The sequence below is a fragment of the Pan troglodytes genome, chromosome 1 (genome assembly GCF_028858775.2).
Source record: "Pan troglodytes isolate AG18354 chromosome 1, NHGRI_mPanTro3-v2.0_pri, whole genome shotgun sequence".
Lineage (NCBI taxonomy): Eukaryota > Metazoa > Chordata > Mammalia > Primates > Hominidae > Pan > Pan troglodytes.
Genome location: NC_072398.2, coordinates 89,756,988 through 89,773,129, shown reverse-complemented (window position 1 = coordinate 89,773,129; position 16,142 = coordinate 89,756,988). Strand labels below are relative to the sequence as shown.

Below are 16,142 nucleotides of genomic sequence, written 5' to 3'. Positions count from 1 at the left end.
TCAGACTGAATTTTAATAATCTACCACTTCAATTTTTTTAAATGTATATTAAAATGACAAAAAGTTGGAAAATAAAGAGGCTGAAAATGGTATTTGAGCAAATGAAAACAAAAAGAAAATTGTTGTAATATTGCTCATAACAAACAAAATATCATTTAAAGTGAAAACAACTAAGGAACTTATGATGTTGATAAAATAATTCACCAGGAAGATACTCCATTTATGAATGTATAAGGCCCTAACAACTTAGTTTTAAAATGTACTATGCAAAAACTGATAAAACTACTAAGATAAATTGACAAACACACAATCATAGCTGGAGACAACATTTTTTTTTTGAAACTAACAAAACATTCAATGGTTTAGTAGGACTTAAAAGAGTTGTAGCAATAATTAACAGGCCTAATCTAAAGCTCAAACCTTCATAAAGAGAATGTTCACTCTTTTGATCCCAAAGGATGTCTCAATATTGATATTATGTAAATATTTTTTTCATGGACCACAATGCAATAAAATAAGAAATCAACCAAAAAAGAAGTAGCCAAACTCTTCCCCATTAACCTTCAAAGATCTATATACATCATAGATATTTAATAAACACATGTATAGCACTTACTATATGTTAACCATTATTCTAAGCACTTTGAAATATTTACTCATTCAGTCTTTAATACTGCTTGAGATAGGTAGTATTATTCCTCTCAGTATACAAATAAAATTGAAGCACAGAGAGACTGAGCAATATATCTAAGGTTATGTAGTTAGTGAGTGGCAGAGAGAGACAAGTGCTCTTGACTCCTGTATTAAGCTTTTTCTCTTAACATAAGCATTTAAATAAACTATGAGTTAAAGAAGAAACAAAAATAAAATTTTAAAATATATACTACTATGGCTTCACAAAAAGACTACAAAACTAATGACTTACATCCAAAGCAGTTCTCAGAACTGCTTTATATATTTACTGGAAAATAATAAATGAATATTTAAATTCAAAAAGTTTCCAAAAGAGTAGCAAATCTAGAGAAGGAAAAAACAAATAATTATGATGAATTTAAATGCAAAAATAAAGAAAACTAAAAAAATAGATATTTTATTTTTTAAGTTTGGATAGTTGAAGAGATTAATTAGAAATGAAACCCCAACAGCCATGATCAACAAAAATCAAAGAGACACAAGAAACATTATCAAGTAGGATACAAGGACAGATACGGAGGAACAAAATACTTATAAAAGCATATTTTGAACAACTTTATACTAATTTATTTTTAAAAGGCATATAAAATGGGCAGATTTGGAGAAAAGGATATATTACCATAATTAGACAAGAAATAGAAAATGTCCTAGAATAAAAACCCCATAAAACAGGAAACGCTAGTAGTGAAAAACCTACTCTTTCCAAAAAACAAAGACACAAAAAACAACATCATGCTCAGAGGATAGAAAGGTGTGAGATTTAGCCAGCATTTAAAGAGGCTGCTAATTGCAAACCTTTCATACCAAAAATAGCCAAGTCGGAAAAGATAATTATCGGCCAATAATGGATAGATGAAAAAATAGTAAACTGAATTCAGCAGTATATACATAGAGATCAAGTAGGGGTTTCCGTTAAAACATATGAATGAGCCAATATTTTAAAAATCTCTTAATGTAATTCACCCCTAACAACTTAGAGAATAAAAAGCATATGATTATGTCAATGAATGCAGAAAAGAAACTAGCTGAAAATTTAACAGACCATTTATGATAAACTTGCAAACAAACCAGGAATAGAAGGGAACTTCCTTATATCTGCCAGAGATCTATAGCAAGCATCATGTTTAATGGTTAATAAAACATGAAAAACATTTAAAGTCTGAAAAAAAGACAAAAATGTATCTATAAGTGTTAGTATTGAATATTATATTTCATAACCAAATGCAATGTGAAGAGAAATAAATAAGAGAGATAAAAATCAGAACAGAAAAGAGAAAACTGTCAAAATGTGCAGATGATGTAGTCGTCAATACATTTTTCTCCTTTGTCAGAAAAAAACCTACATTCATCCTAGATTTTCTTAGCCTTTTTCCCCTAAACCCATCTTTCTTCAGATAAACACACAATAAAACTTATATTTTAAAAAGCCAGTCACTTTCCTGTTCACAATTTCAGTATCGGGGTTTCCTTTTCTTTCTCATAGGTTTCAATTCCATTCTATTTCTAATTTCAAAGAGCTACATATTTAAATAGCTACCAGGAGAACTATAAAGAAGAGACATTGACAAAAAAGGCCCAAGATTAACTGATTATTTCAAGGTCTTGGTAAGACTTGCTGCCCAACTTTAAGCCTTCCTTTAGCTGCTCCCTAAAGGATTTCAAACAGTCCTAACGAAGTTATGCACTGGCCATTCTCAAGCAGTGATAAATATGCCGTAAATTCATCTCTTGCCTGTGGGACTTTGGATCTTAATAGCTTATGAGCTCAAGTATTTCCAGTTTCTGTTGGGTAAATGTTTGAGGGCCTTAAGAAAGATTATGTGGAATTGAACTGAATGTCTGGCAACTCTTCCATGCTTGTCAGTCTCTCCCAGCTTACTTGGCTTGTCAAAGACACCACAATAAACTGTCCTGCTTTCAAATATTTATTTCTCAGTATGCTGGTACTTAGAGAATCTCTAAGAGAAAGATACAAACTGGGCACCAGAACTAGGAATTACTGAAGAGCCCAAGTCTTAGGGTATCCTGGGGGATTTGATATCCAATTCTCTTCCAACCTTCAGAAAGGCCCATCTTGGGCTCACCTTCTAAAAGGAAAGCAAGGTTGGGTCAGTTGATGGACTAAGTGCTGGAGAGAGAAAGAGGGGGCTACATAAATTACTTTAGTAAAGCTCTTCCTTCTGATCTCCTCAAGGAGAAGGTGCTCAGCTTTTTGTGGGTAACACACAGGGGTAGCCAGGTACTGCAAAGCAGGCAAAACTGGCTTACACTACAGGTGTAGTGTTCCCAGTTTCTGCTGTATTCCATGTTCCTAGCATGTGAGAGACATTCTTTGAGTATTTGCTGAAGAAATCAGTAAATGAATGAGTCATGGTTCCCACAACATTCAAACTGAAGAGACCTCAGAGGTAGGTCCTTCAGCAGTTAGGACAGAGAGACCCTGGAGTGTGAGTGATTTGTCTCACGACACTGCATCCTTAAACATGATTGGTTCTGAGGCCCTCCCCATAATGCGATCATGAGGCTTGAGTCCTCTTCAACCACAGAGCAGTCCAGGACCTTATGCTGATGCAAAGACTTCATTCCTGTGGGAAAAACCAAGATTGTCGAAGTACTAGCTGTATGATTGTTGATGAGCCACTTTTATAATGAGTTCCCCAGACATCAGAGTGTTTGGATTGCGCTATTGCTGCCTTGCAGACAGTCACTGTGGTTTTGGGGAGAGGGACCCCAGAGTCCTAGGGCACAGGAGAATGGTCCTGTTGGTTAGCCAGCAATTCAGACTTAAAGGGACAGGGCAATGGGGAGGTGCAGGAGAGCCTGGTGCTGCTTTCTGTATGTTTGTTACTCCCAGATCTGACTGATCAGGGAGATAAATTAACTGAAAGGTCCTGGTAGGTTCTGTTTTATTTCTAGTCCTCCAGTTCGGAAGATTCTCTGTGTGCTGTGTCTGCCACAGTACAATGGGAGTCCTGGAAATTCTAGTTTCAAGCCTCACTCTCCTGAATCCTGAATAAGCCTCCGTCCTGCCCAGTGATATGTAAGTCACATTTCAGGACTTGATGCAGGGATTCTTGTTCTGTAACTAAATGTGACCTCGTGGCCCTCATCTCATAACCTCATGACCCTCATCTCTCTCTTTTATCTCCTGAGATAATTATCAAGTGGAAAAAATGAATATACAGCTGTGTCACAAAACTTAGGAATCAAAAGCATAAATAGTGAAAAAAAATCACCCAGAAAGGATAATCTGGGTACCAGCCTTAAGGAAGGCAAAGCTTCCAAAGCCTAAATGCCTTATCCAGCATATTCTCATTGAAATGCTGTCCAGTCTCCGCAGCCCTCAACAAACCATCTCCATCCCAGATTGTGACACTCAGCATTTCTTCATAGCAGTCTCTGAGATAGATATTAGCACAGTCTTCATCTTACAAGTGAAGAAATTGAGGCCTAGAGAGGTGATAACTGTTTCCAAGGTCATATATGAGTAAGTGGGGCTTGGGTTTGATCACAGAGGTATTTAACTCCAGACTACCCTGCCCCCAATTCCCACACATTTCAAAATCTAGAGTTGGAAGAGAAGTGAGTATGGAAAGTAAAGACCGGACCTTTCAACAGGGATTGAAGAAATTAATGACAACAACCATCCAGGAACATGAAAAAAAGAAAGAAAGCAAAAAAAATTATGATGTGTGTGTGTGTGTGCGCGCGCATGTTTGGGTGGCCAAGCATACAAATGGAACCCAGAGTTATGGGGGGTGGGGATGGGAAGGACAGAAGAAGGGAGGAAAGCAGAAATTTAATGTAGTATTTGCCTGCTATGTATCAGGAACTGCACTTGGCAATTTACATACAGTAATTCATATGGTCTCCATAGCGACACTATGAAGTAGATATTATTATTCTATTTTGTAGATGAGCACATGGAGACAAATGAAACGAGCAAAGAAAATCAGGCATCCCTCCATTTACACTGGGGTTAAAGCCAGAGATTATTATGAACTTAAATATTTTGTTGTTTCTATTGCTGTTGTCTTATAGTTACTAGTGTTTTAAATCTATAAAAAACCTTCCAAGCCTACATTGTGTTCAGAGACTAAAAAATAGAAGCAGAAGCTACCCTCCACACGGAACGGGGAGACTCGGGTGTTAAACGCGTAATATTTGGGGATATTGGAAGAAAGCAGGACTGAAAAGAGAAGTGGCTACGCACCACAGAATGTTCTAGGTCAGCACACTGGACTATCCACATGGGAGAAAAGGAGTGTCTCCTCTCACTTCCTTATTCCAGACACTGGCCACTGTGAATTTGAACCTTGAGAGAAGGCAGTGCTTTCTACCTTGACTTACCAAATGGAAGCCCTTCTGAACAGAGATGGAGCAAGTTTTGAGGAGAGGGACTCCAGAGTCCTGGGACACAGGAGAATGGTCCTCTCTTGACTTCCCAGGAGTGCACCTCACACAGCCATCTGTCCTTGGCTTGAACTCATTCACTCTTTAGGTATGTCCCTTTGCACTGGCCTTTGACGAGCAATGTGCCATTGGTGATTTAAACCAGGTGAGTCTGAGTAGAGTTTCAGGCCTGGGCACAGGTATTCAGTACTTTCTCTGGTCTACATCTACTTCTAGTCAAACCAGTTAGGGGTCTCCAGTACATACAGTCTCTGATTGTATAATAGTGTGAGAATGATATGCATACAGAAGAATTCATACTTCAAGTACCTATACAACCGTTTGGTTTTTCACTTTCAGTACAATATTCAAAAATTACCTATGATATTCAACACTTCATCATAAAATAGACTTTGTTTTAGGTGATTTGCCCAGTTGTAGGCTAATGCAAGTGTTCTGAATACATTTAAGGTAGGCTAGGATAAGCTATGATGTTCAGTCAGGTGTATTAAATGCATTTTTAACATGATATTTTCAACGTATGATGGGTTTATCAGGATGTAGCCTCATCATACATTGAAGGGCATCTGTACTCCCTTTACACATTTACTTCCTGTCAACAGACACATACTACGTCTGTCCCCCAGTCTCAGGGCCCAGAGAACCTTGATGGGTCCTTCAGTACTTGCCTGTGTCTGAATGTTGAGAGCATCTGAAACCCAGAGCTACACGCCATTTCAGTGCCTGCACATGGCTGATGACGATCCTGGACCAGCCTACTGTTTCCAGCCTGGATGCTCAACATTCCCACTTCATCTCTTTCAGACTCAGATTCTCCTTAATGCCAAGGCCCAATTTCATGGCTGTGACAGAGTTTACATTTGAGGGTTTCTCCATTTGTGAGTGGCATCACAGACTCATCCTTTTTGTGGTCTTTTTGGTCTTATACCTTTTGACCCTTGCCAGCAATGCTATCATCTTGACAGTTATCCGCCTTAACCATCAACTTCACACACCCATGTATTTCTTCCTGAGTGTGCTGTCTATTTCTGAGACCTATTATACTGTGGCCATCAACCCCCAAATGCTGTCCGGTCTCCTCAGTCCTCAACAAACCATCTCTATCCCAGGCTGTGCCGCTCAGCTCTTTTTCTATCTCACTTTTGGTGTCTATAAATGCTTCCTGCTCACAGCCATGGGGTATGACCGCTATGTGGCCATCTGCAACCCCTTGCAGTATTCAGTCATCATGGGCAAAAAGGCTTGTATACAACTGGTCAGTGGATCCTGGAACATTGGCCTGAGCACAGCTATTATTCAGGTGTCTTCTGTATTCAGCCTTCCTTTCTGTGATGCTAATCTCATCTCCCACTTCTTTTGTGATATCCGGCCCATAATGAAGCTCGCCTGTGCAGACACTACTATCAAGGAGTTTATTACTTTGCTCATCAGTCTCTGTGTCCTTGTTCTGCCCATGGTCTTGATCTTCATCTCCTATGTCCTAATTGTCACCACCATCCTCAAGATTGCATCAGCTGAGGGCCGGAGAAAGGCCTTTGCTACTTGTGCCTCACACCTCACAGTGGTCATTGTCCACTATGGCTGTACTTCTTTCATCTGCCTAAAACCCAAATCCCAAAATTCCGTGCAGGACAGACTTATCTCTGTGACATACACTGTTATTACTCCTCTGCTGAACCCTGTTGTATACAGCCTGAGGAAAAAAGAGGTCAAGGATGCCTTGCTCAGGGCTTTGGGCAGAAAGCCTCTCTCTTAGGTGCTGGTCAGTTCAATAACAATCAAAGAAAAAGAGTTTGATGAGGTGTCACAGTGAGAGGGACAATAAGATGAGAGATACTGTGAAAGCACCAGGTGGCTGATCTAGGCAGCATCTAGGAATCTATTCCCCTCATAGATTGAAAAAAGGAAGAAAAATATTAATGAAAAAAGAAATAGATGGATTTGCCAAGTCAGATATATGGGTTTACCAAGCTCGATGAAAATCAAATAAGATAAAGCATATCCATGCACTGCACTATAATGTTAGACATTATTCCTGTTACTCTTGTCATAAGGTATTATAAACCAGCAGGGAGAATAGGAAGAATATATACTATCATATCATAGGAGTTTATGTAAGCTGAACTTGACTTCATGAATGACACAAAGGGTACAAAAGGCCACCACCACCCCTTGTCTGAAGATGGGACCAACGCTAGGGCACAATTCTAGATCCCTTCATTAGATCAGGCTGAAGTTATGCTCCAGCTAAGACTGTGTTCTTGCATAGTGATTCCCCTGCCCCATCCTGCTTCTCTCATTCCCTTTCCTCTGAGGGCACTCCTTAGTCAATCACTGTACCCAAGACCTTATTTCAGGCTCTGCTTCTGTGGAACCTGACCTAAGCAAGGTGGTACCTATGTCTATGGGGCAATTATTCAGACTTCACTGTGAGTGCTCTTTTTGCATCTGTTGCACGTAGAACAGTGTCTGGTGCATAGTAGATGTTAGATATTTATTAAAAGGAAGAAAGAAGGAAGGAAGGAAAGAAAAAGCAAGGAAGACTGCTGTGAGAAGCTAAAATACATTAGAAGGTAGCTCTTCTCTCATTTTCCTTCTATTATTTTAACACTTTCAGGCTGTTTGTCCCTCTTTGTGACATCTCCTTTTGGTACATTTATTGAATGCATCCTAGATAGTAGTCATTATTTTAAGTATGTTATTAATTTAATCTTCACTATAAATCTATGAGATAGATATTTTATTATTCTTTTTTATGGATGAGGAAACTGAGACCTCAGATAAGTTAATTCCTCAAGGCAGAATCAGGATTTAAACACGTGCAACCCAGCCCTGAAGTCTGTAGTTGCATTGTAAGCTCATGATATTCATTTTAACCAGCTTTCTCCTCCATAATAACTAACTTATACTGCTCCATACTCCTAGGAAAAGGAGAAGCCTCCACCCCATCCCAAATTGTGGATTTACACATATCTCAGATCCCATTCGTGATATCTTGGACTTTGGAATCAGTCTGGAAGTTTAGAAATAGTGTATTATAATACACTCCTTTTCATAAAATACTTTGGTGCATCCCTTTTTCACTCAGCACAACCCCAAAGAGAAAAATAGGAAAGGAAGTCTAAAGTGGGCCAACAACTACTGAAGAACAGTTATTGTTTACCCTGAACCCCAACTCTAAGAACCAATGACCTTGAGTAGGATATGCTAAAACAGTATGATATTGTAGATAGAGTACAGGCTTTGAACAGAGAGGCATGCATTCCCAATCATAGATCCGCCATTACAAGCATGTGTCCTGTTATGATACTTAACCTCCCTGGTTTTTGTTTCCTATCTGCATGGTGAGTCTGACAATATCAACTCCCAGGGTTGCTGTGAGAACTCGACAATGTTATGGACATACCATTCCCTGGCACATGGAAAGCTCTCAGTGCCTTCTCCACCACCACCCTACAACAGACATTGCTCCCTGGGTCACTCTGAGGTCAACATCAAGTCACTCTTGATATGGACACAGAGCCCTAGCTTTAACAATAGGATTCTCATTTGTTCTTTGTCAATAGAATTCCCTTTTACCTAGGAGGTCTTGACTTTGTAACTGGGCTTCTCTTATAGTCCCTGATCCTATGTTCCAGTAAAAGGAAACTAACTATTCTCCGAGGGTCTTTCAAGTGTTACTTCCTGGATATACCCAGGACATTATTTCAGGCTCTGCTTATGTGGAACTAGACCTAAGCAAAGTGGTATCTATGTCTATCGGGCAATCACTCAGATTTCACTCCGAGTGTTCTTTTTGTGGTTAATAAACCACTAAGAGCACCTGTCTGCATTTCTCCTCCAGATTCCCTTTATTTATGCCCTCCTTACTAACCTGCCAAATACATCTCACAACATCATTCTCTCTTCTCTCCTAGTTGCCTCAGAGTCACTGCAAGAAGTCTCAGGGTTCCTGTGTGCATCAATTCTCACATGCAGTCTGAATAAATACTGACAAAAGCATCTACAAGTATTTTTTAAAGTACCATAATTCATTTGAAAGCACCAATTACTAATTCATAGTTCTCCTTTTCAGAACTTATTTTTCCTATCAATAGGCACAAATAGTACAACTGTTATTATCCAAATATTATCAATTTGGAGATCCAAGAAATATTTGAATGTAAAAAGGGGTTTTCATACACAGACAGTTTGGACACGCCAGCTCTAGGTGACAGAAATAGTGTGGAAGACGGTGTGAGAGTAGATCTAACTTTAGGAACCTCAGTTAAATCTGTTTTGAGCCCTATCCGGGGCCCTGAAAGACGCCCATTGACAATTCCAAAGCCTTCTTAAGAGGTCTAGACCCAGGATCCTAAACTAAATTGAATGCCATAAACAAACTATAATAAGAACTACTGAAATCTGTTCCCCAAATAAAGCAGTCTGCAGAACTAGAAGATTTTGCATTAGGTTCTTTTGGCTGTTTTGCCAGCTTTGTTTCTATAGTCACTCCACATGTGTTCATTTTTTTTCTAGCATAAAATCCCAATATATTTGCTATTGGTGGCAGATTGGACTTTCTGTACATCCCTAATCTGTAAAATTAGATACTGCTACTGACTTCGGAGGGTTATTTGGAGGCCTATGTGAGACAAAAATCTGTGAAAGTGTTTGATAAATATTAATTGCTACTGAAGTGGTATACCTGTCCTTTTTGCCAGATACCACATTTTTATATCATCAACCCAGTTCACCATTTCTACAGTCTTCCTAATTTGTCCCAAAGCAATAGTATCATAAAGACTTGAGCTCTTTTGCCCAATTCCACTCCTTTCCTGTTGAGATCTCATAGCCACCAATGATATCTGATCATGAACCGTTAATATGGAGATCATTTTCTTTGCTTCATCTGTTACAAGAAGAAGCTATGTATATTTGTAAATAATCAGAGAGTTGGCATGAATGAACCTGATGAGAGCAGTTTATGAAATTATTGGTTCTTTCCTCTCCTTTGAGCCACACATTGATTCAGTTACAAGCCCTATTGATTTTCCTCAAATGTCTCTCACATGTGTCCCTCCCCTCTGGGCCAATTGCCACCCCTCTAGATCAATCCCAATTATCTCTGTTACATCAGCAGCCTAGCTGGTTTTTCTTCCTCTTTTTGCCAACTTCAAATCCATCTTCACACCACTCACAGGTCAATGTACCAAATCCCAGTGCAGGGTATGGTTTTTTTTTTTTTCAACAAGGAAGGAAAATCACCAGAAAGACCGGAAAAGGGAAAAAAACGGTTAGCGGTTTAAAAAAAAAAAAAAAAGTATCACTTCCTTAAGAGGCCACTTGCTAAGGAACTTTAGAGTCTAAGAACAGGAGAGATAAGTGAGAATCACTTGAGAGGCTCTTAAAAGTGATACATTCAAATACTCTTTTGTAATCTGTTCTCACTTTACCTATACAATGTAATTTTTCATAATCAACCTGAGTCTAATCAAGGACTGTCTCCTCCCTGTCTCACTTACAGTTACATTTCAGTTATTATGATTGTCTATCACCTGCAACTAAACCCTGAGCTCCTGGAGGGTTGGTGCAGCACCTCGTCCATTTCTGTATTTCCAGCAACTAGCACAGGGCCTGACATATGCTAAGTGCTTAAAGAATGAATGGATGCAGATAAATAAATATCACATGAAAGACTAAGAAATTTTTAAAGAAGTAGTAAACAACTCATGGAAAGTATTCAGTGAGAAGTAAGTTTGGAGTTGGGTCTTGACAGACAGTTAGAAGCTTACCAAATAAAGGGAAGAAAAATCCGGGTAAAGAGAACAGTGTTCAAAAGCTAATTTGTTTCCTAGCCTCCAGGAGAGAATCTTTGGATCTAAAGATGGTGTACTTCCAATCCTGAATGCCACAGGGCAAGGACAGGCAGCATGAACTGCCCTCTGCAGAATGACGTCCATATTTAAATACTTCTTTTCCAAAAAGAAAACCAGATTCTGATACTAGATAGAGTTCCTGCCTATAAGCAAAAGGCCCTAAACTTCCTGAAATCCAAGGTGGTATGGCTCTAAGCTTGAGCTGCTTAGATTTTTCAATATGGATTTCTAAGATACATCTGTAAAAAAATAAAAAATAAAAAATAAACCACATGCACATATACACACTCACAATGTGCTTATTCAAACAATTAAAAATCAACTAAATAAACCAGCTTCCTCAAATGTTATTTCAACTTGAAGCAAAAACTTTCCCCAGGCTCCCCAAGCGCTAGCCTGGAATTGAGTAAATCAGCCCTATACATAATGAGACCTCCAGGTGCCTGATACCTGCATTCTCCCAGCCCCAGGGGGTGGCTCTCAGAATGTCTTCAGGGAGTGACCCCCAGAAGCCCAGCTGCCTGATCCTGGGAGAGCATCTCCTCTGGCTTCAAAGACTTTTCCACACAGAGGGGTTATCAAGAATGCCTATGACTCTCAAACCTGACTATATTCCTACTAGTGTGTGTTTATGCCCTGCCTGCTCAGCCTCAGGTCCTGCCGTAGGCACTCTTGGTCACCTTGCTCACCTTGGTCACCCTATGCCTATCCATTGTGGCCAAGGGAGCCTGACATTTCAATCTTTACTTCTCGGCCTCCTCCAGCCCAGCTTTCCCGTTGTGCCTCAGTGCTAAGCAGAGTCATGTGAGTGGTCTTTAGAAGAAGGACTGAAGTGGGGCTCATTACATATGAGCTGACTTTAATTTATTGTAGTATTTCAGGTCCTATCACAGCTGGACAGGTCTTCATAAGCTATGTTTGCTCTTCCTTCCATTTCCTTTGAAGAATTATAGACTTCCAAGAGTGGGGAGGATGCTAACCAAATCATAATAGCCATTCTTCTACCTCAAGACAGACAAGTTTTAGCCAGATAAGATGATATTTTAGCTGTGTGTTTCTCAATGGGAACTTTATTGGTATTTGGAAGAAGGCAATTCTTCCTTGGGCAGAATCACCACAAGTTTTGCAGGACATTTCACATCGTGAATGGCCAAGAGCTTCTGTGCTCATTATTGTAACAGTTAAAAGCTCTGCCAAGCATTTCTGATTTCACCATAGAGGCACCATACCATTCCGTGGCTGGACTACTACACAGTTTTTGCTCAGAAGCCTCACAGAAGACAAATGTCTTTAGACATATATTTTAGTATCAAATGATTTTCTTTATTGGAAAATATTCTCTATTGCAGCTTTACTTTCTTTTTAGCATTCTTAGTGTAAATGATTAATAGCTGGTCATCAACTTCTTTTAAATAGATTTTTATGAACTTGAAGAAAGTCTCCATGCATACTAACCTTCATCATTGATGTGATTTACTTTATGCAAAACTTCTCTTTCTGAATATGCATAAGCAAATCAGAATATAATTTAAATACCCTAGAGAAGCTTACTGTTTAAAGAGATAAAAATGTGAAATATTACATAAATTGAACTGATCCCCTTCCTTCAACAAAATGATGTATCTTTGGTGTAGCTGTTTTTTTATATTCAGGGTCTGCTTTTGCTTTAGGTGAGGGACACTTAAATTTGCTGTATCTTTCCTGATACAATTGTTTATCTCTGCAGAGTGGGTGTAGGCTTACTCACAAAGTTGTATTGGCTATAAATTTGCCTTCTAGTTTAGGGGAGGTAAAGATGTAGCATAGTTTATAACATACGTGAATCAGTGCTCTGAACTGTCAGCAGACTTCCATCACTCAGACAGAAGTGGGGAGAGGCTGGTGGTTAGCTAAGATTTTCCTTTTTCTTCCTGAAGACAAGATGAACCTTTCTACTTTGCTTCTACTTCTTAAAGGGTGTGCAAGGGGGATGATTCATAGTCTTGAAAGAAAAGACATCACTAGTCCATCCCTAAACAAATTATTTTCAAGCACCCAATCCATGCATAATTTGGAGCTAGTAAAATATGAAAAGATGTAAAAGGTATTATAAAGTTGCTAAGTGTTTGTGTGAGGTGAGGCAGCAATAATGGGGTAAAAATAATCCAAATAAACATGAGAACCTCCGAGTGTAATACAGTTTTATGAAGGCCTGAAAATGTGCACTCGTCTCTGAAGAGTAGGAAAGAAATAAGAGGAGAAAAGAGAAGCCATTCCAGATGTCAGGGAGGAAGAGTAGAAATGAAGTAGGAGCATGTATGGTTATACAGTGAAAAAGTGAGACTATATGATTCTGTGATGCATGGAAAATTATAACAGATGGTCACAGAGTAAAAATATTTTAAGTAAAGATAAGTAAACCCAGGGATTAACTTAATCCACTAGGAAATATATCACCAGATTTGTAACTGAGAACTATTGAACTTCAATCAATTTCAGAAATGTGCTTCTACTGCTTTACTGAGACTATGTGACTTTTATGCTTTTATGTTTCAGATTTGGGAACCAATCAATGAAAAGAGAGAACTTTACTCTCATCACTGACTTTGTTTTCCAAGGTTTCTCTAGCTTCCATGAGCAGCAGATCACCCTTTTTGGCATGTTCCTTGCACTATACATCTTAACCTTAGCAGGCAATATCATCATTGTGACCATCATCTGAATTGATCTTCATCTTCACACACCCATGTACTTCTTCCTGAGCATGCTGTCCACTTCAGAGACTGTATATACATTGGTCATTCTCCCAAGAATGCTCTCCAGCCTCGTAGGTATGAGCCAGCCCATATCATTGGCAGGGTGTGCCACACAGATGTTCTTTTTTGTAACCTTTGGCATCACTAACTGCTTCCTGCTCACAGCAATGGGATATGACCGCTATGTGGCCATCTGCAACCCCCTGAGATACATGGTTATTATGAACAAGAGGCTGTGTATCCAGCTTGTCCTGGGGGCCTGCAGCATTGGGCTGATTGTAGCAATAACACAAGTGACATCTGTATTCAGGTTACCCTTCTGTGCTAGAAAGGTGCCCCACTTCTTCTGTGACATCCGCCCTGTGATGAAGCTCTCCTGCATTGACACCACTGTCAATGAAATCCTGACTTTGATTATCAGTGTGCTGGTGCTTGTTGTACCTATGGGTCTGGTTTTCATTTCTTATGTTCTCATTATCTCTACAATCCTCAAGATTGCTTCAGTTGAGGGCCGGAAGAAGGCTTTTGCCACCTGTGCATCCCACCTCACTGTGGTCATTGTCCACTACGGCTGTGCCTCCATTGCCTACCTCAAGCCCAAGTCAGAGAACACCAGAGAACATGACCAGCTGATCTCGGTGACCTACACTGTCATCACTCCCCTACTGAACCCTGTGGTATACACCCTGAGAAACAAAGAGGTCAAAGATGCTCTGTGCAGGGCTGTTGGTGGGAAGTTTTCCTGACCATTTAGGAAGAGTTCTCCTGAGGCTGTCAACATCCACACTAGGCAGGAATATGAGGTGTAAACTCACAAACGCTTGGCTCCTAGAGACCTGCCCCTTAAATAAGAGGCAAAAGAGGAATAGCAGTTTCATACAACTGGGAGTCTGAAGCTTTAAATAAAGTTACTGGATGGAGTGTTATCCCTATTTTTGGGGATAAATAGACAAACAAGTATAAGATATGCCTAAATAAAAGGTCAGAAAGTAGTGTGGGCTGAGAATTTTTTACTGACTTTTTGGTTTCTTTGTGAATCTCCACCTAATGAAGGCAATAGAAAGCCCCTTGAGAAAATAGAATCCAAGACACACTTAAAATCTTTTTCCTATAATTCCTTTCTTCCTATACTAGAGCACCAGGGCTTCTGAAACTGGATTCCCTATTGGAGTATGTTTATGACATGTCAAGTAATAAGTTACTGTATGGGGAGGGAAAGTGGCCTCAGGATTAGATAGCCCAGGAGAAATAGATGTTCTCTCCTGGATGTGTTAATTTATCCCAGATTCTAGCAAAACTGCTTATTAAAGATGGTGAGCATATACAGTTTAATTAGAGATGCTGGCAATTCTACAGTCATTATGACAGTGTTTTGAGGGCACAATCTGAGATACTCCTGGATCCTTTCAAATTTGGTTAAATCAGAAAACACATAATGGGCAAGAGCTATGAACTAGCCTCTGTGCTAGGTCCTGGAGAAATAAAGATTAAAAAAGCTTTCTTGTCTGGCTTCAGGAAGCTACAAGCCTAGTGGTAAAAACAAGCATTTGACAGTATGGTTTCAGTTCTTTATGATAAGTGGCATTTACAAACAATTAAAGAAGAACTCAGAAAAAGAAACAAAGGGAAAGGGGAAGAGAGAGAGACTGTTGGAGATGTTAGGGAAGTCTTTAAAGAGGAGGGGACCTGTGACGTAAACTGTTTTTAAAACACAAGAGATTGTCTGAATGATAAGAAAGAATTCCAAAGAGAAGAAACAATGTAGCTACAGGTATGAAAGCAAAAGGACTGATCAGGTAACGAAAAATGATTCAGTTGTGCTGACTCCAGGACATGGAGGAGGTGGGGATTGAAGGAGATAAAACCAGAAGGGTAGGTTGGGGTCATATTCCGAAGGCCTCGTATGCCAAATTAAGGAATTTCAGCTTTAACTTTTTTTTTTTTTTAAAACAGAGTCTTGCTCTGTTGCCCAGGCTGGAGTGCAGTGGCACAATCTCAGCTCTCTGCAACCTCCACCTCCTGGGTTCAAGTGATTCTCCTGTCTCAGCCTCCTGAGTAGCTGGGATTACAGGCATGCGTCACCACATCCAGCTAATTTTTGTATTTTTAGTAGAGACAGGGTTTCTCCATGTTGGCCAGGCTGATCTCAAACTCCTGACCTCAGGTGATCCACCCACCTTGGCCTCCTAAAGTGCTGGGATTGCAGGCGTGAACCACTGCACCCGGACAGTTTTTACTTTTAAACATGGGAACTACCCAGGACTTAGGAGAACTAGGATTCAGTTTGTGAAGCATCTATATGAATTCTTAACATCTTTATCATACTTAGCTCCCCTGAGATATCTAAAAAGCCATATGGGGGGAGAGAGACTTTGGACTGCAAGCCAAAAAGCTCATGAGTAAAAAGAAAATGTGACTAAGGTATTGGGGAGAATACACAGAA

At 39.6% G+C, this 16,142-nt stretch overlaps 2 protein-coding genes across 2 annotated transcripts in view; both read left to right on the top strand.

Moving 5' to 3' along the window:
* LOC112205604 (olfactory receptor 10J1) overlaps window positions 1-14,630 on the top strand; it is a 44,339-nt gene extending 29,709 nt beyond the window's left edge. The window contains exon 4 of the mRNA XM_054687413.1: window positions 13,500-14,630. Within this exon, the coding sequence (XP_054543388.1) occupies window positions 13,690-14,445 (756 nt within the window). The 5' untranslated portion in view covers window positions 13,500-13,689 and the 3' untranslated portion in view covers window positions 14,446-14,630. The remainder of the gene's footprint in view (window positions 1-13,499) is intronic.
* LOC469540 (olfactory receptor, family 10, subfamily J, member 4-like) lies at window positions 5,927-6,862 on the top strand. The gene has a single exon (XM_524923.5). The coding sequence runs from the start codon at window positions 5,927-5,929 to the stop codon at window positions 6,860-6,862; it is 936 nt and encodes a 311-aa protein (XP_524923.5).
* Window positions 14,631-16,142: the final 1,512 nt, after the last annotated feature.